This window comes from Suricata suricatta, chromosome 2 (genome assembly GCF_006229205.1).
Source record: "Suricata suricatta isolate VVHF042 chromosome 2, meerkat_22Aug2017_6uvM2_HiC, whole genome shotgun sequence".
In the NCBI taxonomy this organism is placed as follows: Eukaryota; Metazoa; Chordata; class Mammalia; order Carnivora; family Herpestidae; genus Suricata; species Suricata suricatta.
In genome coordinates this window covers 65,169,706-65,196,445 of record NC_043701.1, presented here as the reverse complement: position 1 = coordinate 65,196,445, position 26,740 = coordinate 65,169,706, and the positions used below count along the sequence as shown (strand labels likewise).

The 26,740-nt window shown below is 41.0% G+C and overlaps 1 protein-coding gene across 1 annotated transcript in view; it reads left to right on the top strand.

The window, feature by feature from the left end:
- GSAP (gamma-secretase activating protein) overlaps nucleotides 1-26,740 on the top strand; it is an 80,114-nt gene that overhangs the window by 43,486 nt on the left and 9,888 nt on the right. Inside the window, exons 15-24 of the mRNA XM_029918810.1 lie at nucleotides 1,800-1,892; nucleotides 2,028-2,245; nucleotides 4,303-4,372; nucleotides 4,930-5,012; nucleotides 7,925-7,978; nucleotides 18,662-18,790; nucleotides 19,589-19,647; nucleotides 20,301-20,332; nucleotides 22,585-22,646; nucleotides 26,361-26,518. Of these exons, the coding sequence (XP_029774670.1) occupies nucleotides 1,800-1,892; nucleotides 2,028-2,245; nucleotides 4,303-4,372; nucleotides 4,930-5,012; nucleotides 7,925-7,978; nucleotides 18,662-18,790; nucleotides 19,589-19,647; nucleotides 20,301-20,332; nucleotides 22,585-22,646; nucleotides 26,361-26,518 (958 nt within the window). The remainder of the gene's footprint in view (nucleotides 1-1,799; nucleotides 1,893-2,027; nucleotides 2,246-4,302; nucleotides 4,373-4,929; nucleotides 5,013-7,924; nucleotides 7,979-18,661; nucleotides 18,791-19,588; nucleotides 19,648-20,300; nucleotides 20,333-22,584; nucleotides 22,647-26,360; nucleotides 26,519-26,740) is intronic.

Sequence of the window (26,740 nt, the reverse complement as noted above, 5' to 3'; positions counted from 1 at the left end):
TTGGTGATGTTATCTCCATTTTACAGATAATGAAACTGAGGCTCAAAAAGGCTGAGATGTGTACCCAGGCTTCTTTTAGTGTCTCCTATCAGGGGTACTGTGTTAGTTTTTTATTGCTGCTATATAACAAATTATCACAAATTTAGGACTTTAAACACCATAAATATTGTCTTACGGATCTGGAGGTCAGAATTCTGAAATCTGGAGTCTTGAGGGGCTAAGTCAAGGTGTAGGTAGAAATGGTTGCTTCTGAAGATTATGGAGAAGAATTCAGCCTTGGCTTCCTGCCGCATCTTGAAGCTAGCATTTCTTGGCTTGTGATCAACATGACTCCCATCTCTTTCATCCTCATATGATTTTCTCCGTCGCTCCCTCTGTAAACACATTTGTGGTTACATTGGGTCCATGTGGATATTCCAGGATACTCCCCCCATTTCAAGATCCTTGATCCCATCTGCAAGGTGCCCTTTATCACTTAAGGTAACATATTCACAGGCTCTGGGATTAGCACTGAACATCTTTGGGTATCATCATTTGGCCTACGTCAGCTACTGTTGACATTTTGGATGAGACAGTACTTTTTGTGTGAGAGTGTCCTGACCATAGAGGGATTTAATAACCTCCACTCCCTACCACGCCAATGACAACTCACAACATCTCGCATATTTCCAAATGCCCCATCACCCAGGGACATAGTTACCACCTGGTTAAATGCTAAGGCATTTGTAACTGGTTGAATGCTAAGGCTAGGATGCCTAACCTGTTTCCACTGTATGCTACTGTATCATTATTTGTGTCTTTCTACTTAAATGTTACCATACTAAGAACATTATTGCAACCATTTGTGCTACAGACTTGAACGTCACTTAATCCCTAGTGACTGAAAGGACACTTCTAAGTCAAACGGTTACATCCTCTTTCCCTTCCTTTACACTGAATGCCTTTTATGCAAATGATTGACTTTTTTTTTTTTGCTTCTTAGGGAAAAAAAAAAAAAAAAGTCCAGCTGGCTCATTTATACTCTAAATGTGTCTTCTGTGTGAAATCCACTGCTATTGCCTGAATTTTTCTGTTTTTCTAAGGTCCTAAAAAAATTATTGGCAAGGGCTACTTCCACCTTCCCATTCCCCAGAAACCTATTTTTACACCTTACTTCAATCTGTGTACAAATGTTCTTGGTACAAAATTATGTAATGCAGGGACTGTGAAGGTGTGAATTCTCAGCAATTAGCTATGCAAGGAAATATATTAGTATTTCTCAAAGCATCAGAATGCCTGCAGAGATTGTTCTGATGAATTTCAATTTAAGGGTTCTCTAAACAAAACGATGATGATGATGATAACGATGATAACAATGATGACGATGAGTGGGCAAACACAGGAAACTAAATTTTAGAGCGGCCCCAAACTGGCAGAAACTAGGAAGGAAATTCCCATTTTAAGCTGTTCCCAGACTATCATATAAAGGAAGAATTCATCTTGCTTGATTTTTTTTTTCCTAATTTGCTTTCAGAGGTCATTTAGGTTCATATAAAGCCACAATTCACTTAGAAACAGAATTACAGATGTCAGTTAAGATAAGTGTGGCTAAATGTATGAAGAAAATTAGCCACAGGTAGAAATAAATGAGATCTGGCTAGTGAGATGAAATGTACTGATATCCGACAGCTTATTATTATGCTGGTCAAAATGTTTGTGTTTTAAGAGGCACAAAGAGGGATACTGCGAAGTTCTGGGCTTTATCTTTGCCTGTGTAGCTCTCGCCACATGCAGATAACTTAAATCTTTCTCTTCTACAGACTATTATGTGGCTGTTTACTTACCTGGTCATTTTTTTCATCTACTTAACATTCAACATCCAGACCTAATCTGCCACAGTTTGTTTCTGACAGGTATGGCGATATGGCTGTCATTTTTCTCTCATGAACATGGTCCATTGGGTTTGTCTTGGCAACATTTATGTTTGGGTGAGAAGGGTTTCTTTTATTTGCTGATCTAAATTTTGTTTTCTTTTTTTTTTGGACCAGGAAACAGTGAAGTGGTTGATATGCTACCTCATAGTCCTTTACAATCACTGTCAGGGTCTCTGGTACTGGATTGGTGTTCTGGAAAGCTCTACAGGGCACTCCTCAACCAGTCATATTTATTACAGTTCCTATGGAACACCCCGCTAGACTGTGAGAAGATGGCCGTGTTGCACTGTGTGCTCTCCTGCGGCGGAGACCCCCGGGTCCTGGAAGCCAAGGTGGTTACTTACGTAGCTTGTTTAAAAATTGAGAAATGGACAACACCAACGGTATATCTTTGTGGTTGAAATGAATGGAAGTCATTTTTATTTGTAATATTAATTGAAGTTTATGGTCTCCATCCTGACTTGAACATCTTTTCTTGTGCTCCTTTTTTTTGTTTTTTTATAGAGCCCAACCACACCTCAGACTCTGAGCGTGTCTGATCTTTGGACTGCTCTCTTTTCCATACTGTGAAAAATGGTAGCTATGTCAGTAACATTCCAAGAAAGTGTTCTGTAAACAGCAAATAGTTTCTCTAATATCTACTTTTCCTCCTGGTCTGTATATGATGTATATTGTCAAAAGAACTAAAATCTGATGGCATATATTATATTTTAATAAAGATAGCATACATTTACATTGCATGATATAACTTAAGTACTTTGACACACCTTGTCACTTAATTGTACAGCTACCCTGTGACGTTGGGAGAAACCCCTCCCCCCATTAGACTTGATTGGGACCAATGGGTAGTTGGGTAATTGAAAAAAGATGTCTGAAACATTTTACTTTAATCTAAACCAAAAAATATGCATTTATTCACCTATCTTTTGATGTAGATTAAGACCCTTTCTTTGTATATTAGTGGTTAGAGTTCACAATCATTTTTTTCTTACACAAAACCACTAGTAATGTGTTATCTCTGACTTCCTGTTACTTTCTTCCTTTTATTTAACCTTACTTTTTTGGTTGTTGAAGGAGAGCAATTTTTTTAAAGATCCTTTCAAAACAATCTGTGTATATCAGGCCATTTTTTCTAACCTCATACCTTTCATACCTTGTTTTTTTAGTAAATGTTTTAGACATGCCTTTGAGTCTTTCCAAAGCATTCAATTTTTGGGATGCCTGGCTGACTCAGTCGGTTGAGCATCTGACTCTTGATTTCGGCTCAGGTCATGATCTCATGGTCATGAGATGGAGCCTTGCTTCAGGCTCTGCACTGGGCATGGAGCCTGCTTGGGATTCTCTCTCTCCCCTTCCCTCTCCTCCTCCCCTGCTTTTTGGCACATGTGTGCTCTCTCTCTCTCCCTCAAAATAAATGAACATTAAAAAAAAAAAAACCCAAAAAGCATTCAACTTTTATTGACCAAACAACACTCTTTTTGCATCCATATTTCACTTGCCTATGGTAATATTTTACTAAATTACCTAATTGTGAAAATAAGTACAACTAACATGAATAAGTTTGGAAATAAAAACAGCTTATTTGTAGGAGCAGAAACATGACAGTGCTCTGTGGCTAGGCAAGCCTGATAGTATCCTTTCATTGGAAGGCTGGGCACAAGGAGTTTCAGTTCTCCTGCAGGAAAGGATGGTTGTGGAGACAGAGAATTGTTGCTACAACATGCCCTTAGGAGGACCGAACAGTGGTACTCACAGAGGTTAGGGTGGTGCGGCAGTGTTCACACTGATGGCTGAGTTGGATTCAAACCCAGGTCTGCTGCCTCCACGCTTAGTGGTGTGGTGTGGTGTGGTTTGGTTTTCTCCTGTATCCCACAGCCCTTCATACTGGTACTTTGCTATAATGAGATGTACACTAGCAAAAACAAACATGGGGCTGAAGAAGCCTTACTTGGATTCTAACAAAGGGCATTTAGTAAAAAGATGTGCAAAATGGACCTGATTTATAATACTAGTTAAGCCACGGTCTTGCATTATGTGTCTTGCAGAGAGTATAGAAGTGAGTGTATTCTTTGGCAGTTCCAAAATAGAGAATTTTAAAAGATTCATATATATGTATATGCATATACATATATTTTTTTTAATGTTTATTTTTGAAAGAGAGAAGGCAGGGGAGGGGCAGAGAGAGGGAAACAGAGGATCTGAAGCAGGCTCTGTGCTAACAGCAGAGAGCCCGATGTGGGGCTCAAACTCATGAACCACTAGATCATGACCTGAGCCTAAGTCACTGAGCCACCAAGGTGCCCCGAAGATTCGCATATATTTTGTACTTCTTTGGGGGGGCAGGGTGCAGATGTAAATACTAACAGAATTGTCTTCTCACTTCTTAAAGATTATTCAGTGGATTTCTGAGAATATCTCTGCCTGCCATTCATTTGACCTCATTCAGGAATTTATAATTGGTAGGTGTTGCTGCTGGTGCATATTCAGTTGAATCCTTGACCCTTGTACCAGAGGGAAAGCAGTAAATTGATAATGGTTCAATCTGTCAAAATGTTGGTTAGGAGCTTTTTTTTTTTTTTTAACTCTTTTTCAGACAGCAGCTAATTAAATTTCATTCTCTCGTGGTCTTGTGAAAAGTTGCAGCCATTCAGAGACTGATGGGATATGATATGATCTTCATTCTATAACCTTATTAGTGACTTTTTCTCCCCAGTAAGAGAGTTTTGTGTTAGCTCAGTTTTGTGTTGACTGGTCGCACATGAAGTGGTATAACGTCACTGGGATATAGACAGAAGGGCCAGATAAAGTTTTCTATTATTATTCTCCTTACAAAGAGCAGAACCTGAACATGTAGTGAAAGTGGAACCATAATGGTTAGGTTTGTGAGGGTAAGGATAAGGCAAGAAAATTATTTTGGGGTTTGCTTGTTTTGGTGAATTACAGTGTCTACTGCCTTATTCTTCTTAAACCATGTCTGTCTTTTTTTTTTTCCCCTTTCTTTCATAAATCTGTTCAGCTTCTTCCTATTGGAGCATATGTCCAGAGACCAGTAACATGGATAAACTTTTGCCATATTCCTCAGTGCTCACTTGGAAAACAGTAAGCTAACACTTTATGTTCTTTATGTAATTAAAATTGATTCGCCATCGTGAGTCGGTTGTAGGACATCCCTGTCACAGTAACCATGGCTGTGATTTTATTTCTGTTTTGACTGATGAGGCTCTGAGTTGGAGTTTTCTGGCAGAAGAATAACAGTAAATCCTTGCTGTTAGCCGAAGTATTTATATAAAGTAGTAGAATTGAAGGAGAAGGTACAGAATATGTGTTACTCTTCTTACCACTAAGAATTAAGCCTCCATCATCTTCAAATGGTATTTCAATTTTTTTCTAGCAACTAGAGTGGATTAAAATATTTCTTAGGTTTTTATTAATGAGGAATGACTGGGCCAGTGCTGTTGTTTGTAAGCTGTTCTGTTTACTAAGTAGATTAACACTTTTCCTTCTCAGCCTCAGAAGGAAAATCTGAAATAAGTGTAGAGCTTCAAGATCGGGAGAAGTTAGCACTCTTAAGCAAATTCACTCCACTCAACCTTTTTTTCCTCTTGGTCCCTCCTCTGTATTTTTCAATTGGGAAGTGCTGAGATAAAATATTATTTCTTTTCTTTTGAACATGGTGCTGTAAACTAAGTTTTTATTGGATCAGAAAGCAAAAACTATGGGGTGATTAGGTGGCTCAGTGGGGTAAGTGTCTGACTTCCTCTCAGGTCATGATCTCACAGTCCCTGAATTTGAGCCCCAAGTTGGGCTCTGTGCTGACAGCCCAGAGCCTGGAGCCTGCTTCGGATCTCCCTCTCTCTGTCTCTCTCTCTCTCTGCCTTTCTCTCTCTCTGCCTTTCTCTCTCTCTCTCTCTCTCTCTCTCTCTCTCTCTCTTTTCTCAAAAATAAATGAACATTTTTCTTTAAAAGCAGAAACATGTACAAGCTGCCCCTGAAAAAGCTTTCTTCTTTCATATTTAGATGTTAGAACTATATGCTTAGTTTCAAAGTAGAGGTTTATGTCAAAAAGACATTTAGAAAAATAAATTTACTTTAGGTAATACAGACACAGGAAAATAAGTACTAGCATAAATTGTGATACTTGCCCATTTTGTATTTAGACTATCTAAATATAGTCAGGTGTGTGTGATTCATTTCTAAATTTTCTGTATGCACAGTGGTAGTGTTTTCCTAAAGGCCCTTCGATCTTTGACTGTTAAGAGTTATTAAATTTTCTCGCTTCACTGTAGAATCACAGGGAAAAGATGCTTCTTCCTTCACCAGGCCCTCACTGTTTGCTTTGAGAACCCTTGTGAGTAGACACGCAGGCTTTATGTGATGTGGCAGGAAGTTCCCGGGTTAAACCACGGGGAGTCAGGAAGTACCCACCTCCGCCTCCTTTCCTCACCACCCAACCCTGTCATCCTCTTGTGTTCAGTGTCTGACAGGTGGGGACTGGGAACCCCTCAAATTTCCAGAATTGTGTTTAAGGAGGGAGCACGGGTTAATTGGGTGGCACATGAGAGGCTCATCTTGACAGGCACCTCTTCACTTTCATTTCTCATGACATTGTGCGGGCCGAGGAGCTGCATACAGAGTGGTGGCAGCAAATCCTGTGAGCAGTCCAGTATAAAAATCCCAGGTTATAACCACCATCTACTGAGCTTATTTTAGGGTTTTCACACTGTACTATACTTCCAGTGGTTGGAGTAGGTCACCATAAAGGTCTCTTCTAATCCTGAAATTCTGAGTCGATGCATAGCTTTAGCACTGATGTAAATCATTTGCTTTTGCTTTTTCTAATCTGCAAATGCTCTTAATCCTACACGTTAATAAATACTTGCCACAATAAGAAATATTAGTGTCATGCTTCTGTATGGAGACAGATTATTTCTGTAAATAACCGAATTGGATATAAGATACTAGAACATGCAGTGCTCTTACACATAGATAATCCTGAACTATGGTTTGCAAATAATTAGCCTGGTTCTACCTATTTTAAGATGCCATGCATAACCTAAAGCTATAGTGAATTCACTAGTTGAGAGGCTAATCTACATAATTACTGTAGGAATACACTTCCAAAATAAGTGAATGAAGGGCAATTTTGGAAGTTTTTATTTTTATTGAAGTTTTATTTTAATTTTTTTTAAGTTCACTTTTGAGAGAGAGATTGAGAGACACAGAGCGTGAGCTGGGAAGGGACACAGAGAGAGGGAGATCGTGAATCCAGGCAAGCTTCAAGCTGTCAGCACAGAGCCCAACACAGGGCTCGAACTCACAAACTGTGAGATCATGACCTGAGCCAAATCCAGACACTTAACTGACTGAGCCACCCAGGCACCCTCACTAGTTAGTAGAATGTTGTAATTTGGTCTTCCTGATGTGAATTGTATATTTTTCATATTTGTCATGATGATACTACTGCATAAAACTATGGGGATCTTTCATTTCTGAAATTATGGTGGAGGGTGAGGTGAAGAAAAATCTTTCATTAAAGCCAAAACGGAACCCTATTAATCTTGGTTCCTCCTAGGGAGGCAGGGGCTGACTATACTATAATACATTCAAACAAAAGAGAAGAAGAAGGACAAAGGAGCAATAAAAAAAAAGAAGGAACACGTTCCCCCTGAGTATTACACTGGATGGTGCAAATATAATTTGCCTCATTGGTTCTTAAGTGGAAATGTGTAAATATTCAGTTATTTGCTCTGTCCTCCTAATAGTCTCCTTTCCTTCAAAGACACTGTCATCTATTGTAATCATAACTTTAAAGACCATTTCCCTTCCCAAGGCAAGAGATAGAATGTGTTCACTGTTATTTATAAACCCTAAGGTTTATTTAAAGTAGAGGTTAGCAAACTGGGAGCTGCCCTCAGCTTCTGTCTGTGCAGAAAACACTTCCTGAAGGCTCAAGTTTGTGGTGGTTAATAGGTTTAGCAGTTGTGTGTATGTTTCCCCCCTCCCCACCGTAGGAAATTCCTGGAATAACCCTTGTGACAGAAGAGATCGCATTGCCTTTCATGAAGGTAAGTCCTTACAGGCAGAGGTGAGAGCATGGCTGTGCATGGCTTCCTTGCTGGTCTCCACGCCCAGTCAGGTCCTGTCCCTGCCGACCCAAGTGTTAGGTGGTTCCCAGAGGGCTTGCAAACTGTTGGGAGAGGATGTGGGTAAAAGGGGGAGGGTTTGTTCTCTAGAAAATCCTTTCTAAGGGGTCGAGTAGTCACTGAGGGTGATGTTATGGCAATTCTTAAGAGTATCTTTGGAGAGGGCAGTTTTCTGAAGACAGAAATCCGGGGCTCAACGGAAACAGATAGAACTCGCCCTTTCGACCACACCTCATAGCATTTCACACTGGAAGAGGACCTGGTAGCTGTTTCTTTGCTTCATTTGTGCTCCCACCCCCTCATCCTATGTGTCATATGCACGGGCCTGTGCAAGCATACGCACGCACACACACTCTTAAACCCATTAAGTAATCTGGGCTGGGATTATCTAATTTCCTTCTGGTTCTAAGAACTGCTTTTCTGTTTCTCAAAAGTGATCTGTAGGGGCTCTGTATGTGGTCTCCATGAAGCTATGCACACCCCCTTCCTGCCACGAAGCGGTAGCTGGTAGTGTCTTTCTGCACATTGGTGGTTTCAGAAGTTTCTGAGTACAATAGAGAGAGTGGGGTGGGGTGAGTAGAAAAGTATGTGTGTGTAGTTGAAAGCTGGACAGTATTTTAGCAGTTTTCTTCAAGCTCTTCTGTTGTTTGTGGCATTGCCTCCTGGTAATTATAGTTTGGTGTGTAGTGGGAAATCTCAAGTTTTGCCAGCAGACAGCTTACTGTGCTGCAGCCCTTTTATTTACATTAGATTCTTTGGGATCCACAAAGAGCAGGCCAGGCCTGGGCAGCTGGGGGGTGGGGGGCCATGAGGTTTCAGGTCACGGTGATACCCTGCGAGTGAGAGAGGACCAATGGGGCAGGTTTACTGGTTCTGGGTTTTGGTCCTAAGAAGGGTCCTTCAAGGAGACCAACAAGTGATCGTTCTCAGCCACAGCCTGAGACCACTGTGAAGATATACAAAGGGAGGAAGACCAAGGGAAAAGAAAGGTTTGATTAATAGCTTAAAAGGTTCTTAAGAGCCTCTATCCTTTCATTTTATAGTTTCTCCTTTTATCATTAGTCCTACCCAACCCATAATGTGGTTACTGGACTCATAATAAACCAGTGAGGAAATTTTTAAAGGGAAAGCAGTGTCACCCACAATTAGGTCCTACCATACCAATGGCCAGTTTCCCCTCATTTCCTCCTGGTCTTCGTCCTAGGTGTGCATGTCTTACCTGGGAGTACCGGCCATCTAAAGATATTGAATAAGGCTGACAGATTCTATCAGACAGTTCTCGTGCTGCCACTCAACTTCCTGACCATGATCTCCAGTGGTTCCATAGCATTCTGATGAGTTGTTGTGTCCTCATTCATCATTTTTGTGTTCTGAAATATTTACTTGTCTTCAGCTCCCATTTAAAAAAATGCTACTAAAAATAATGTCTCAGTGAATATCTTTATATAGACAGTTTTTCCTTTGATTTATTCCCCCAAAGTTAATGTCCAGGAGTATTACTGGGTAAAAGACTATGGCAGTTTTGATAGCTTTTGATTCTTATTGCCAAATTGGTATTAAAAAAATTGTGGGTGCACCTGAGTGGCTCAGTCAGTTGAGCATCTGACTCTTGATTTTGGCTTAGGTCATGATCTCACAGTGTGTGGGTTCAAGCCCTGAGTTGGGCTCCGTGCTATAAGCACGGAGCTTGCTTGGGATGCTCTCTCTCCCTCTCTATCTGACCCTCCACCTCTCATTAAAAAAAAGTTGTGATTAACTTATAAGGAACTTATGAGTTTATGAGTTTTACTATAACCTTATCACCATTGTATATTTTTATTTAAAAAATTAAGTGTAAAAGAGTGATGTGAAGGTTCTCTTCATTTTGTACCCATTGGCTTGAGGCTAAGAATATGATTTGCTTTGCTTAGGAACGAAGTGGCTTTTTTTACACTCTTTTTTTTTAAATTTTTTTCTATTTTTGTGTGTAAAATGATGCATTTTTATATTGTTCATGTTTTCTCTCCATCGATATTCACTCTGCCTTCTCACTAACTTCTCTCCCCTAATGATCTCAAGCATTTGGCCCTGCAGGCAGCTGTCTCCCAAACTCCTGCGGCTCCACATGTATCTACATGCTGGCAGGAAGGGCCACAGTAGCACGGTTCCAACTGTAGATCTCTTCACGACCTCGTCCTCGCAGACAAGATCTGTCTGGGAAGTCGAAGGTACACGCCAGATGGGCCTTGGGCTCAGGAGGAGATGGTACTAGATTTGGTTCTACCAGCTCCCCGCCCCCACCCCAGTCACTCAGCATGGGGGACCCTCATCAGAACCTCCCAGCTCACAGGACACCTGGCTCTGATCTTTCTCATTTGTTTCCCCATTTCTGCTTGCACAATACCCCTCGCTGTGAGCCACTGCTTTTGACCTACTTCTACTCCAAGTCCCAGCTTAACTATATTGCAAGAGACCTGCTTGCACATCCCACTCCCCCTCCAGTTATATGACTGTTCTTGCCACACTTCTTCAGCTACAGGACTTGGCTCTGAATACCTATGACCTGAATCACAAGTTACCTTTTGAATGCATGCTTGGCGCCAGGCTATGCACGAGGCCCAAGGGACCCCTATTTACTCTGACCACACTCCATTCCATTCTCCTGGGTAGATGACTGCCCTGATAAGGAGTCAGGAGAGGGAAAGGCGAAGTGAAACTAGATAAGCACTTTCTTCCTGCTCTCTCTGCAAGACATTCTCCTGTGGAGTACTTTACAAATGTTTCACATATGAATATGTAATTTAACTGGCATAAACCAGTTACATTACAGGTTTATCACCTGAAAGACAAGTGGCTTCCTTGCTTTATAAAATACTTTCCAAAAGAATTTTAAACAATTAAACAAGAAGTATATTGGAACAAGGTCCTTGCCTTAAAAGCAATGTTATCAAGAGTGACCTTCCTATGAATGATTTTACCCTGTCATAAAACATGGTTTTCTCTGGGGAAGTGGCCATTTTTGTGAACGGTTTAAAATTACTCTTGATTTTATGGTGAGAAGGGAAACTATTAAAACTATCCAGCCACAAGAAGCACCAACGATTAAAATATATAAACAATAATTCACTTGAATATAAAATAAAAGGTGAACAAGCATGTCACAAGTGGTGAAAGGGGGGAATTTTTACCAAAGTTTTTTTAACTTTTTTTTTTTTAAACATTTTATTCATTTTTTGAGAGAAAGAGAGAGGGAGACAGACAGTGTAAGCGGAGGAGGGGCAGAGAGAGAGACAGAGAATCTGAAGCAGGCTCCAGACTCTGAGCTGTCAGCACAGAGTCAGACACAGGGCTCAAACCCACCAACTGTGAATGAGATCATGACCTGAGTCAAAGTTGGACGCCCAACCAACTGAGCCACCCCGGTGCCCCTACCGGAGTATTTTTTAAGCCAGACATCTTTATTTTTGTTTTATAAAGTAAGGAAACCTTTTTGTCATTTGTTTAGAGATTAACTATCTGACCCAGAGACTGGGCAAATCAGAGACTTAAACTCCCTTCCCACTTACATCCACTCCAAAGTGAGGGTGTTACTTCAAGTGCCTGTGAGGGGTCTCAGTGCCCCTGAGCAATTGAGAAAAGAATTGTTGGCACCTGGGCTCTTCTCCATGCAGAAACTTGTTTACTTAATTATGCTTCTTCACTTAAAAAGTGTTTTAAGAATACTGTTTGAATTGGGCAGAGCATGGGTATAATTAAGTGCTTGGTGAAATACAAGACTTTTCCCCTTGATGCTCCCAGTACAGACAACCACCATCATTTAAATAAAAGATTGGTTAGAGATCCGAAGCAGCAACAAAATTACAACGTAATAGCTTACAATTTTAAAAATGAGGATTGTTGCTTTGATAATGTAGTATTACCAGAAATGTCAGTGGGTTATGTGAGAAATAGTGACTTTTCCAAAATTCAGTCTGTATATGTGTGATACTATGGTATAACCAGAAAAAATACTTTGGTCTGCATCCATGACTGCTGGCACAGAGTTCATAAAATCCCTGTCACTTCCTAAGTGATAAGAGCTAGAGGGACATCATGTGGTATATTTAGAGTTTGTTCCCCAATTCCAGAAATCACCCCAGGGCACAAAGGTGAGAAGACTGTCTTTTGTTATTCATCGCAAGCTCCTTTCTACTACACATAGGTTATGTTAATAAGGTGATTTTTGGAAAGCACCTAAGAGTGGGGGCTGGTTGTCTCAAGAACCAAACAAGTGATTAGAAGGTTGGAAATTGTAGCTAGTTCCCTCCTCTCACCTCCAGAGGTAAGAGAGAGTGGCTGGAGATTGAGTTCAGTCCCCAGTGACCAATGATTAACTCAATCCTGCCTACATAATGGAGCCTCCATACAGAACCTTTACTGAAGCGTGTGAAGAGCTCCCGAGGGGGATGCACAGGTGAGGGTGCGGGACAGTGGTGTGCCTGACAGTGCTCGGGAACTCCGAGCCCTTCCCCCATGCCTTGTCTTAGGCATCTCTTCCATCTGGAGGTTCCTTGGTTGTTGTTGTTGTTGTTAATGTTTATTTCTTTTTTAAAGTTTGTTTATTTTTGAGAAAGAGAGCGTGAGTGGGGGAGGGCAGAGAGGGAGGGAGGCAGAGAATCTGAAGCAGGCACCAGGCTCCTAGCTATCAACACAGAGCCCCGTGCGGGGCTTAAACCCGCTAACCATGAGATCATGACCTGAGCCGAAGTCAGTCACTTAACCAACTGAGCCACCCAGGTGCTCCTAATGTTTATTTTAATTTGAGAGGGAACAATCACATGGGCACAGTGTGTGAATGAGCTGCGGAGAGGCAGAGAGAGAGAGAGAGAGAATATGAATGAATATCCCAAGCAGGCTCCACACTTTGTGGGGAGTCCAGCAAGGGGCTCTACCTCACAACCATGAGATCATTACTTGGACTGAAATCAAGAGTTCGACTCTTAACTGAGCTTCCCAAGTGCCCTTTTTTGTTCCTTAGTTGTATCCTTTTACAATAAACCAATATATAATTTTTGTTTTGTTTTGTTTTAGTTCTGTGAACTACTCCAGTGAATTATCATACCCCAAGGGGGTGTTGAGAACCTCCAATTTATAGGCAGCCTGTGGGATTTGATGCTATCTTCAGATAGTGTCAGAATTGAGTTAAATCATAGGACACTCAGGTGGTGGTGAATTGATGGATGGGGGCAGGGGTGGAACTCACATTTGGTGATGAGGAGCAGAAGTGAAGTCTTCTGTGAACAGACTATTGTAGAAGAGAAAAGTTTTTCCTTTACAACATTTTCTGGGACAGTGAGTTATGACAAGTTCAGTGAATATTGTCAATCATAATTTTATGATGCTACAAAGAAATACGACCTGTTAGAAATGGAGTACCAGGCTGATATAGTCATTCCTGTTATGTCTACAGAGATGCAGGTACCTTCAGTTTATATCTCAGATGATAAAACTGAGAAACAGACCCAGCCACTAGGCTGTGCTGCTGTTTTCATAGGTTTGGTTGGAGATGTTCTGTTCAATGCTAAAGGCTGAAAGGAGGGAGATAGCTTTGGCTTTCTCAGGGTATATGCCGATAGTGAGCTGGAATAGTTTAGAGCCATATTTAGTGATTACATTAAAATGCAGCCCATAAAAATGGCTAAGAGAGCCACCCAGCTGGGCAAAGAAGAGAGATTGCTTTTTTCTAGGTGTTGGGAAAAAAGAGGAAGTTAATTTAGAAATAGGAGAACTGGCACTTACAACATGCAGTCCCCTTCACCGGAAGGCTCAGGAGATCTAATCACTGGTCCTCGGTGTGGATCGGATGGTCTGTTTAGAGCATTTTGGCTTTGTATGGGGCTTTGCTAGGTTTATGGACATACAGGTGTTTCTATGTTCTGTCTGCACTAGAGGTAATGGGTCACTGTGTTTCTCTGTGCTGCAAATAGAAGTTGATGCTGAGATGGTATCCACTGAACAAATTGGATTGATGCTGTAGCTCTGCTAGTTGAGTCCTGGCATGAAGACTAAAGATCTTCTCTGAGTTAGCTTTTTCTCCTCTAAGAAGATGAAGATGATGATTAATCAGCGGATGTAGAACCAAAGCCAGAAAACCTTTTAGAAATAAAAGGCAGGGGGCGCCTGGGTGGCTCAGTTGGTTAAGCCTCCAACTTTGGCTCAGGTCATAATCTCACGGTGTGTGAGTTTGAGCCCCGCATCGGGCTCTGTGTTGACAGCTCAGAGCCTGGAGACTGATTCGGTTTCTGTGTCTCCCTCTCTCTCTGTCCCTCCCCTGCTTAGGCTCTGTCTCTCTCTCTCAAAACTAAATAAATGTAAAAAAAAATTTTAGAGAGAAAAAAAGCTGACATTTCCCCCTCTGGCGGTACTTTCAGATGAGCCAGTACCACATGGATGTTTTTTCCTCCTAAAATCAACTGGCAATCCAAATCATAAATGGGAAACACTTCCCGGTAACCCTTTGGTCCTTTCGTTCAATTTCAATTAATAGTTTTGATGGGCTTCCTTTAATAATTGTTTCATGTCCTTCTCTGAGATAAAAGGAGATTATTTTTCAAGAAGAGACTGGGATAATATCCCTTTTTTGAAAATCAAACTTTAAAGCTCTTCCTTGTGCACGAAAATACTTCTGGGGCTTCCCTGAGGATCTGCTGGTTTCTAACACTAGCAGAAGTAGCTAAATTCATGAGTATTTCTTTATATAGCATTTTTGTGTATTTTAAAGCTGTTGAGCTCTTTGGAAGTAGCCTGCAGTGTGCTTCTTGGGCTGTGGTGGCCTTGACTTTGTGTTGATGCAGTTGTCTCTGATGAACACAGTGTCAGGTTCACAATTAGTTTCGTAAGTGCTCATTGAGTGACCCAGGAGGGGTTTTCTGTGCTCCCAGGTTGACCGTGAGGATGTGACTGTGCAGCTTTCACTCCCTATTCCCCCCATTCTGTGTTAAAGCACCTACAATTTTATCTTGGAGCTGCATGCATCCTCTGGGTTAATGAGTATGCAGGTATTACGCTGACGTTCGGGATCTATCCTAGATTGGCTGACCTTCTCTTTGACCCTGTATCCTAATATTTAACAACACAATCACACAATGAATCTTTTGGCAGCTGGTTCTTTATCAGCCTGCAAACCAGAGGTGCAGATGAAGCAAATATGTGAGGCTGGGTGAGAGACTGGGATTACCTGGGCTCAGGCAGCGTTCTCCACCCTGGCTGAGCACTAGGGTTGCCTAGGGAACTTCTAAAACTCAGGAAGCTCAGGTCACACCCCACACCAGTTAAATGTCTAGGGAATGTGAGTTAGGTGTTTGCTGAGGTTGGGAGTCACGTGCTAGAGGCAGCTGTCTTCACAGAGAACCAGGTTCTATTGTTTGCTTTCTCCATTTTCTCTAATGCTCTGTCTCTGATCTACACCCGATCATTCTGGTCTCTCAGTCTCTGCTAACTCCCTACATACCCCGTCTGGAACACAACCCCCTTGTCTTTTCATACTCAGATCTCTTTTCAAACTCTGGGTCTTATCTATTACTCAGGCTTCCAAATAGACCTTCCAATTTACAGTGATCCCTTTTTCATAACTTAAAAAATTACATCACTTGCCTTGTAAATACCATGTCGTGACATAATGCCACTAATTGTTTTCACCTGTGGTACAGCATGCAGCCCAGTGACCTTCTTGATAGACTCACAGGTTTAAGTAAAATATTTCTGGGACTTTTGATTAACAGTTGTTTCTTATTTAAAGTGGTTTTTGTTTGTTTATTTTTAAAACTTAGATCCTTTTCCTCCTAACCCAGTGGTTTTGAACTATTTAGGATTATGGATTCCTTTGAACATCTGGTTCAGGCGGTAGACCTTGTCCCCAGAAAATTGCTCCTATAAGTCACTCCATTTTACATATAATCAGTGGGTTCATAACCCCCTTTGAAGCTTAAGTATGGACTTGTTTTATCTGTTTTTTCTCAGCTGAGAAAAGAGATATAAAAAAAATTTTTTAAATGTTTGTTTATTTTTGAGAGACAGAGACAGAGTGCAAGCAGGGGAGGGGCAGAGAGAGGGAGACACATAATCTGAAGCAGGCTCCAGGATGTAGAGCTCAAACTCATGAACCGGGAGATCATGACCTCAGCCAAAGTCAGACGCTTAATCGACTGAGCCACCCAGGTTCCCAGCGAAAAGGGATTTTTTTAATGGGCAGAGAAGGTAGCTTGGAAGATATCTTAGGAGTTACAGTGTGTGAGTGGGATCTTCAGACAGGACAGTGGTGTTTGGCTTGAGGGGAAGAGGCCCCATAACCGGGAGGGCATCTGTGTTCCTCCCAAGACAGAGGGTTTTGGGACTGCGGTGGCAAAGCAGGCAGAGCAACTATCTTAACTGACCACTAGGTGTCACCACAACACCAATTTGATTTTGGGCTTTGGCCCTTGAGTGCCTGACCCAGGGGTAGACCAGCAAGCAAGCTGTACTGACTTCCTGTCGCGGACTTGATACTGCCAAATGTTGGCAGGATTTGCTTTCATTATTATTGTTTTCAATAGAAGGAAGACCAACGGGTGGATAAAGGTACATTAATTATAAATAAATTGAAAGGGGAAGAAAAGGTGAGTGAGGTAGGTCAAACTGGTGGTGTGACCTGACCAGTGTTCCAGCTCCCCCTAGAAATGACCTTTTCTTGAATGTAGTTTTTTTTGTCTCTGTGACAAGGGATGTTGGCCAGACAGGCCTTTCAGGCTTCTAAAACAGCAAGTTAATATTGTGTAATTTACTTTACTTATACTCCAAAATTCATTTTGAACCGATAGTGAGTGACTGTCCTTCCGATAAGAATTTGGATAATGTGCTATTATTTAATGTAAGGGCATTTTTCTTGGTTAAGGCATATTTTATTTAAGTTCTCTTTTTTTTCTTGCAATGCAGCCAAGTCCATCACCACACTAGGCATTAGCTCACTTTGTTTTATGGCTACACATTGCACCTTTGGCTCTAGTCATATCTTTTAGAAACATGTATATTTTGGCAAGAAAGTGTATCATAAATCTATCTTTGTTGATTTAAGAAAACAGTTTGTGTCAGTATATACTTTGACATCAGCCAGAGAAATATTTTTGCAGATATGTGTCCTTAGCAAAAACAAAAGTAAAGTATTGGGACTGTATCAAAATAAAAAGCTTTTACACAGCGAAAGAAACAATCAACAAAACAAAAAGGCAATCTACTGAATATGTCCAATAAGAGGTTAATATCCAAAATATATCAAGACCTCATACAACTCAACACCAAAACAAAAAAAAAAAACAACCAAATAATCCAATTTAAAAATGGGCAGAGGATCTGAATAGACGTTTCTCCAAAGAAGACATCCAGATGACCAACAGACACATGGGAAGATGCTCAGCATCACTCATCATCAGGGAAATGTAAATCAAAACCACCATGAGATATCACCTCACAGCTGTCAGGGTGGCTAGAATCAAAATGACAAGAAATAACAAGTGTTGGCAAGGGTAAGGCAAAAAAGGAACCTCCATGTTCTGTGGGTGAGAATGCAGATTGATGCAACCACTGTAAAAAGACAGTATGAAGGTTCCTCAAAAAATTAAAACTGGAATTACTGTACAATCCCATAAATACAGGGTATTTACTCAAAGAAAGTAAAATACTAATTTGAAAAGATATGCAGACCCCTATGTTTATTGCAGCATTATTTACAATAGCCAATATATGGAAACAACCCTAGGGTCTATCCATTGATAAGTGGATAAAGAAGTGGTGTATGTATACAACAGAATATTACTCTGTTCTAGAAAAAAAAAGAATGAGATCTTTCCATTTGCAGCAACATGGATAGACCCAGTGGGCATAATTCTAAGTGAAATAAGTCAGACAGACAAAGGCAAATCCCATATGATTTCACTTATATGTGAAATTTAAGAAACAAAACAAATAAACAAATTCAAAATAGACAAGCAGAAAAACCAGACTCTTAAATACAGAGAACAAACTAGTGGTTGCCAGCGGGGATCTGGGGTGGGAGATGGGTGAGTTAGATATAGGGGATTAAGGGGCAGAAACTTCCAGTTATGAAATAAGTCACGGAGATGAACAGTACGGCACAGGGAATCTAGTAAATAAGGTTGTAATAATGTTGTTTGATGACAGATGGTGACTACACTCACCATGGCGGGCACTAAGTCATGTATAGAATTCTTGAATCATTGTGTTGCACTCCTGAAACTAAATATAGCTCTGTATGTCCATTATACTTAAATTTAAAATTTTAAACTTTATAAAAACAATTTGTGTCAATATATCCTTCACCATTAAAAAGTGTATTACTATTACCTGAGCCCAAATCAAGAGTCAGATGCTTAATTGACTGAGCCACCCAGGCGCCCCGAGTCTGTCTCTATTTTAGAATTCCTGTCGGGAGGAGAATGCCCTTTTGTGGGAAGAATTCAATCAGCAATGCCACCCCATTAGAGTTGAGGAAGTAAAGCAAGCCCAGCCTTGCAGCAAGGCTCCCGTGGGCCTGGCTGGGTGGTTTGGGCCACAGGTCCTGCTTCTCAAGCTCACCCATGTTTTTGTCTCCTACAGGTGCATAGTTTTAAGGGCTACTGGGAAAAACTGAACTCCAACCTGGAATATGTTAAGTACTCCAAGCCACACTTGCACTATAACAACAGCATGGTCAGGAGAGAATGGCACAGCCTGATCTCAGAAGAGGTTTGTGTAGATTCGTGAGAATAAAGCAAGAAGCAAAAGCGTAGTGCATTTGCTGAGGTGATGCCCTTACGTCCTGAGGCTGGCCTGACTTCGCAGGGCTCCCCCCAGTTGCCAGGTCCTTTTGCGCTATTGCTCTCTCTTCTCTCAAGGAGGAAAATCAAGTGCACAGAGGCTAAGGGACACACACAGCATGTTCATAGTAGAAGTGAGCTTAACATCCAGGTCTTAACATGGGTTCTTACAGTACTTGTATAGTAAAACTTTGATTCAAAAAAACCTAGGTGTTCCCAAATTAGTGGTTGAAAGAAGAGTGGCTGGGACCGACTGCGCAGGGGGCTACACAGGGGGACCTTTGGGAAGATGGAACAGTTCCGTAACTCGATTGTGGGGGTACATTGTGCTCCCCGAACCTTCATATATGATGAAATGACATAGAACTATGCCCTCATGCTACCAACACCCGTTTCCTGATTTTGGTATTGGACTATAGTAGTTTAAAGAAGTTGGGAGACCAGGTGATGAGTGCATGAGAGCTCTCTTTAGCCTTGTATATAATTGCAGTGTTATTGTATATAACACAAGGTAGAGGTGACTTGCACCTACCTATAAATCTGTAAGAATTTCAAACTAAAATGTTGTTTAAACTATTTTTTTAAGAACCTAGGTAATTTGGTTACTTGGAAAGTATATTTCTTTTCTTTCTGAAGCTCTTTACTATATTACGTTATGTCCTTAGTGTGAAAAATGTCACCCACAAAACCTCTACCTTCCACACCTCTGACATGTTCTCCCTTCTAGAAAGCGGGAAGAAGAAGATCCATGGTATATGTGAGGAATATTCTTGATAATGCAGCAAAGTAAGTAAAGGAGAGATTATTGTACCTATAAAATGGGTATCTTTTGCAATTACTTTTTTGGATAATTTACATGGAAGTAGCTTGCTTTTGTTGAGTATCCTCAGCAAAATGATGCTGTCAACTTAAGGCAGCCACCGGGACCCTATTCTTGAGTTCAGTGCTGGGATTTCTAGTGGGAAAATTTTAAGTGTTAAACCTTAAAGACTTGCATCGAGAAGATGGATGAATTACAAGTGATAAAGCTCTTCCTAACTGAGCACTTCAGGGTGGGTAGAGACACTAGGTTCGTTTAAACAGTGTCAGTGGACTGATGAACTGGCTTTTATTTTGAAAGCACGTTTTCTAGACAGATGAGTCATCTCCGAGTGCTGCGAGTATAGGCCCCGTTCCAGCCCTGTTCTATTTTCTGTTCCCATTATTTCCAATAACCAAGAGCTACGATTGTTCTAAATTATTGTCATTGTTTGTACTAAAGGGTTTTGAGATCTTATAATTGCCTAATGTGGGTTTTGCTAAGTTGATTAAAGTGTTTGAGGTTTTCAGCTGCCTGAGAACAGTTTCTGCAGTGGTTTTATGGAGGATATCTTTGTATGGTATTGTGGCTTCTTAGAAAAATCTTTATATGTGATTAACATTGGCTAATTTTTTTGTAGGGTGATTTCTAACCTAGGAGCAAGGAATTTGGGTAAGAAAAGACCTATAATAAAGCTTCTGGATGTCAGTATTTGGTTTGTAACACTGTCTTTCCTACCACTGTGAGTGGGCAGGAAGATCACACCCAGTAGAGTAATGAAGGCAGCGCCCCTGAATATCTTCCTGTTAGAGTGGCCATCCAGCTCCTTCCATGTCTGTCTTGGTGCCAGGACCTTCAGGGACAGCTGCTGGATGTATTTTTGCTGGACGCGTCCCTCAGGGTTGGCCTATGGTTTTCATTATTTGTCTTCATGGACTTGATCTAATTACCATGCCCTGTGGCTGTCCCCACAGGATGCGCTTGGGCAGTTCCCCTGGCCTCCAGCTGCTTTTTTTCCAGAAGGCTGATGAGAGGAGAGTCTGTGATCTGGGTTAACACTTGGCACTCACTAGTGTAGGTCATAGGGGTATAAAGATGAGCAGTCTCTGGGTGAGTGTGTGGTTATGAGGGAATAACACGGTCTTGGACCCAGGCAGAACTCGGCCTGACTTCCAGTTCATCCACAGGGCTCTCAGTGTGCTCCTGGGCAAGCCATTTATTCATTCTGTGCATTATCCTTTTCAGGGCAAGGTGAGGCGAAATTGAGAATAAATGGGGTGATGCGTATAGCGCTTGGTGCACAGATACCTGAGGTGGCTTCTTTATCATGAATGTGTGAGGAAGAGATGCTAACTTAGTTGGTGAACCAGGTGACAGGTGTTATAGAACTACAGTGGGGAGGGAGTGGGTCAGGAGTGGGATGTGCTAGGGAAGACAGCAAGGTTAGAAGAGTCTTCCCAGAGGGAATGACGTCTGAAGTAAGGCTTGCTAATCAAGGGTGTTTCTCCAGGTGAAACTGGGGGAAACAAGTTTTCTGTGGTTTTGCCCCTGGAACTCTTTCATGCCTCACAAAGGCCAGCCTCCATTTAAAAAGCTGTTATTTTTATATCCCACTGTTGTTTTATAGGCCTGGATGTTTAGGTACATATTGGGTGACTCTAAAGGAAATTATTGTAGTAGTGTGTTGTGGTACATCCTGTAGCTGTTTGCACAGCTCACGTGAACCATGACAGTGAACTTGTCATCCAGCCCAGGCTGACAGAGCCTGTGCTCACTGAATAGCCCCGAGGGACCCATCCTCTGCCTGTGTTACCAGGCCATCCCTGCCTGAAGCCAGCGGTTCTACCACTGGCTGGAGTCCTGCCCAACAGCCAGGATGTGAATGTGTGACTCACACTCACCCGCCATGTATGGCTGGGAATACTGCAATCTGGGGAGTGTTGCTGGTTGTCCAGGATTTTGTTGTATCTGTCACTCCTGCCCCTGTACTTCTGGCCAGTTTGCATCCTGTGACCAGTATCCTCTCTTAGGGCACATTACAACTTGTCCCTTCCTCCCACGTGCTTAGTTTGTACTAGGTTTCTAGGAAGAATGTCATCACTAACAAACAGAACAATCTGTGTGAAATTCAGGACTGCTGGCATCAGGTTTTGAATGACTTCATCTAAATCAGGAAGGTTGTATAGGATCCGGTAGACTTTATCCCAAGGGGTCAAGTGGTCTCTGTGCCATCCCACACAGGGTCACCAACCTGCTGACCAGGGCACTTCTGCTCTCTTGACAGGTGTTGTAGCGCAGGTGCTGCAGGAGAGGAGGAGTGGGGCACCAGGTGCCGTTAGAGGAGCGTGAGGGCACATCTTCCAGTGACTGTGCTTGCCTGCCCCTTCCCTGTCCCCTTTCCAACTTGGTCTAGTTACCTTTTTAGTTGGATAACTTGTGTCAGTATTATTTGATGCAGTAATTGATAGGTCCCCTCAGTTCTGTGACCCTCAAAGTCATTGAACTGTAGGGGGTCACAGAGAAGGGAGTCATGCGATCCTTCCACCAAGTTCCTGTCCCTGAGTTATGCCCCTCTTGGAATTAAGAGAGGGCCCAAGCCTCCCTGACTCTAGTGAAGCAGAGGTTCTTAGTGGTGAGTTTTCATGTTGAAGAGGAGTCAAAGCCAGAGCCTGTTGGTGTTGGGAAATGTGTTCCTCGTTTTCTTTCTTTACTAGTCTCCACCTCTGATAGAATAGAGCTGTGTATCACCTGAGTGATAAGTTCACTTGCAGGAATAGGTCACACATCGAATGAAAAATTTCATTCTATCAGCAAAGTGTTCAGTCTCCCCAATAAGTCAGAAAAGGGAAATCCAGGCTGATTTTTCATCTTCTACCCATTTCCTGAACCCCACCGTCCTTGACTTGTGCTCTGTTTAATTTCAGAGCCAAGGTTAACACATCTCTTCCAGGAGGAGGACATCCACCAGAGGCTGCTTATGGGTCTGGTAAGTGGTCTGTGGCCATTTGGGTGCTGGGAAATGAAAAGGGGAAAAGGCTAGATTGTACTTCTCATGCTAATCTTATCTTTCATTCATTCTTTTCTTTCTTTCATTCATTCATTCATTCATTCATTCATTCATTCATTCTTTTAACAAGTAGCTGTTATCATCCCTGTAGGCCCTGTATGGTCAGTGGTAATCAACACTGATAAAAGATTTCTACACTTTTAAAAAATTTTGTAAGGTTTATGTATTTATTTTGAGAGAGAGAGAGAGAGAGAGAGAAAGAGAAAGTGGAGGAGGGGCAGAGCGAGAACCCCCAAGCAGGATCCACACTGTCAGCACAGAGCCCAACACAGAGCTTGATCTCATCAACCATGAGATTGTGACCTGAGCGGAAATCAGGAGTCGGACGCTTAACCAACTGAGCCACCCAGGTGCCCCTTCACTTTTAGAATTTATAGTCTAGTGGGAGAGGCATACATGAATCAATCACCCCCAAAATATGTAATTAAAGAACATCATAAGGAAATGTACACCATTGAGTATTTAAAACAAGGAGAACAATGTCTCATGTATTTGGGGTTTAAACACAACAGAATAAAGTATTCTTTCTCAAGAAGTCTTACTACTAGGAAGACCAAAGAGAGAGAAATAAATTAGTGAAAGAGCAGAATTGGTAAATAAATCCTAAATATGTTTTAAAAACTGATTAAAGAGACATTTGAAAAGTTCAATAAGATATTTTTAATACTGTACAGGCTTAGGAATGGGGTAATCCATTACCTTAAATTACAGAAAAATTTAAAATATGAGAAAACCATGTAAATACATATTCACACCTTTGAACATTCCATTTAAAGTTTCCTTAATAAACAGAAATAACAAACTTGAGCCAAGAAATAATAGAAGTCCTTGAAAGCACAATAACCATAAATAATTTGGAAAATTGTCAAAGATTATCTCTAAAAAAGTCACCAAATTATTTAATGAGTCAGTTTTTCCAACCTCTTAAGGATCTAGAGCATCCCCATGCTATGTAAAATTATATTTTGGAAAAAAAACAACAAATGGGAAGCTTCTCAGTCACTTAGAAAGCTAGCATAACCTTAAAACCGAAACCTAACCGTGGCCACGTTTACTTATGAACATAAGTACCACAAGCGTATTTAAAATATTTTCCAGCGGTCCATTTGAAAAATGCAGCATGGCCAGGTGGGCTTTTCTCCGAAGGCTTAATATTAGCAAATATATGAATGTAATTCATCACATCACTAGTTCAAAGAGGGGAAAAAAGATCATTTCTGTAGGTGCTTAAAATTGATAAAAGTAAAATCTCACTTCTTGAATACATCAATTCATAAGACAAAAAAAAATATTCTAATACTGATAGCGAGCGTCCTTCTTAATGGAATGTTGGGGGCATTGCTGTTACCAGTGGAGGGAAGTTAAGGATCCTTGCTATTTTCACTCAGATTTTATATTGTTTTGGAAATTTTGTACAGTGCAATAAGAAACAAAAGTAAAAGAAGATGGTATGAGTTTCCAGTGCAACAAACGGACAAAATAATCAACTGGGGAAATGGAAAATACTAAGGAAAAAGTTAATAAGCTGGTGATTCTAAATTTATTTTTTTGTTAGGATTAACCCGTTAGAAAAATAAATGAAAAACATGATTCCATTTCCTAATCCTTAGCATATAGGTTTAATAAAATTACAAGAAGAAGCCAGTGAAATTTCTCTGACAGTTGACCAAGTGACTCATGTGAAGAGAGGCCTGGAACTAGCATTATCAGGTAGCCACGTCTGTTGTTGATCATGGTAATTGAAACAATATGGTGCTTGTACAAAATAGATCATTGGGAGACTCTAGTTTTAACTTGAATCTTTAGTGTATGATAAATGAGGCATTTAAAAATCACCGTGGAAAGAGAGAATTTTCAGTCAATGGCTGGCTATTTGGAAAAGACCATTGTAGTCTTTCTATCCCAAATGCCACTACTGTGTAGCATAAACCAACAAAAATATCAGAGATTAAGGAATCTAATATTAAAAAAGTGCGTGTGTCTATGTGTCTTTATCAAATTTTCAAAAATTTAAAAATCACACTAGCAGCGTTCAGCATCTGGGAAATGGAGCAGTCTTATTGCAACCCTGGCTGAAAATTAGTATAACCACAGTGGAAGGCCTTTCAGCAGTGTCTCTACAACCTTAAGTATATCACCCAAGAAATTCCATTTCTAGGAAGTTAGCCTCAGAAAATAATTGGGGATATGGCAAACAAATATTGTATAAGGATTTTTTAGTACTATTAACAGTTATATATGAAACATTTCATAATGTGTGAGAAGGGAATAAATAATTCTAGTACTCTCCTAAAATTGAATACCGTGCAGCCATCCCAACCAGCAGGGTTATGAATATTTAATGACATAAACTATTATATGAAAAAAAGCAAATTAGAAAACATCAGAATGAGTGCACACACTGGAGATAAGGAAAATAAAAAATCCAAAATGTTAACATAAATGATAGGATTGTGGGTGATTTAAATTTTCATCTTTATGATTATTATAGAAAAATTGAAAAGCACAAAACATGCAGTAGTCATAAATCAAAAAAAAAAAGTTAAGCCTAAGGGCACCTGGGTGGCTCAGTTGATTAAGCATCCAACTTCACTCAGGTCATGATCTTGTGGTTCATGAGTTTGAGCCTCATGTCAGGCCCTGTGCTGACAGCTCAGAGCCTGGAACCTACATCAGATTCTGTGCCTCTCTCTCTCTCTCTGCCCCTCCCTCGCTCATGCTCTGTCTCTCGCTGTCTCAAAAATAAAACGCTAAAAAAAAAAAGAAAATTAAAAAAAAACCTAAAGCCTAATTGATGAACACATGGCCCAGAATGCCAACGGGCTAAGTTTTGCTTAGGGTGTTATATATGTAAATCTGCTAAAATAGAAGATATGTGCACATATGATGTCAGTTTAATGATTCCCCTGGTGTTTATTCATGCAGAGATCTCTCTAGCCAGGAGGGCCTCTAGCTGAGTAGGGCATCTAGGCAAAAGGGAGGGGAAAAGAAAGGGAGGAGATAGAAAAGCAAAAGATGGGGAGGGCTGGGATGCCACACTGATTGGTGAGCTCCAAGAATTATCAGAACAGAGTAGGTATGCAAGCCTGTTTGGAGGCAATAGAATCAATAATTTTATTACTTTTCCATGAAGGGTCTTCATTTAGTGTCTGTAGCCACTGCGCACAGGGAGATACCTAATGTGTTTCCTTTTTACTCCTGCCTCTGTCCTTCCAAAGGCCCCATACAATGCTTCCCTTCTCCAATGATTAGATGATTATCATGCTCTGTGATTAGAGTAGTTTCCTGTTAGTTCTCCAGGGGTGGAAGCAGTAGACTTCAACCATCTGGTACATCCCAAAGCCTTTGACTTCTAAAATGGCTTTGTCCTGTTTCTTTGGAGAACTCTCATCAAGGTTGGGAATCTGATTCTTGGCTGTTCACTGAGCTCTGGGGAAATCATCAGCAGTTCCTCTTGAGGAGAACGTTGGTGCCCTTGACTTACACCCATTGAAGTAACACTATGGGTTGTATGTTTCTGCTGGTGGGATCTTCAGACCCAGTATTTTTCATACTGCTAAAGAGTGTTAATAAATGGATCTAGTTTAAACCGGCAGCAGGTTGTGACTTATCTAATCTGTATCCTGTTTTCAGATGGTGTCTGAGCTAAAAGACCATCTTCTGAGACACCTACAGGGTGTAGAAAAGAAGAAAATTGAACAGATGGTTCTGGACTACGTTTCAAAACTGGTTGGTTTTGATTTTTTGTTCCCTATCCTGCTGCCCCCACCTTACCGCCCCCCCCCCAGTATGTAGCTCCCAGTATATGGTTCAGTTTTTCAGATAGGTTTTTGCAGATTTCCTGTCCTCAAACCAGTATATTTGGTGCTGGAGATTGAAGAAAGGGAAAAAAGAATCAAAAAAAGCAATGTTAGGAAAGTAGTTTATTATAGTCTCTTCAAATGGTGATTTTTATGTTCATGGAAGCATAGAACGGTAATGAACTTGGCATGGTTGCCAAATGTTCTTATGTC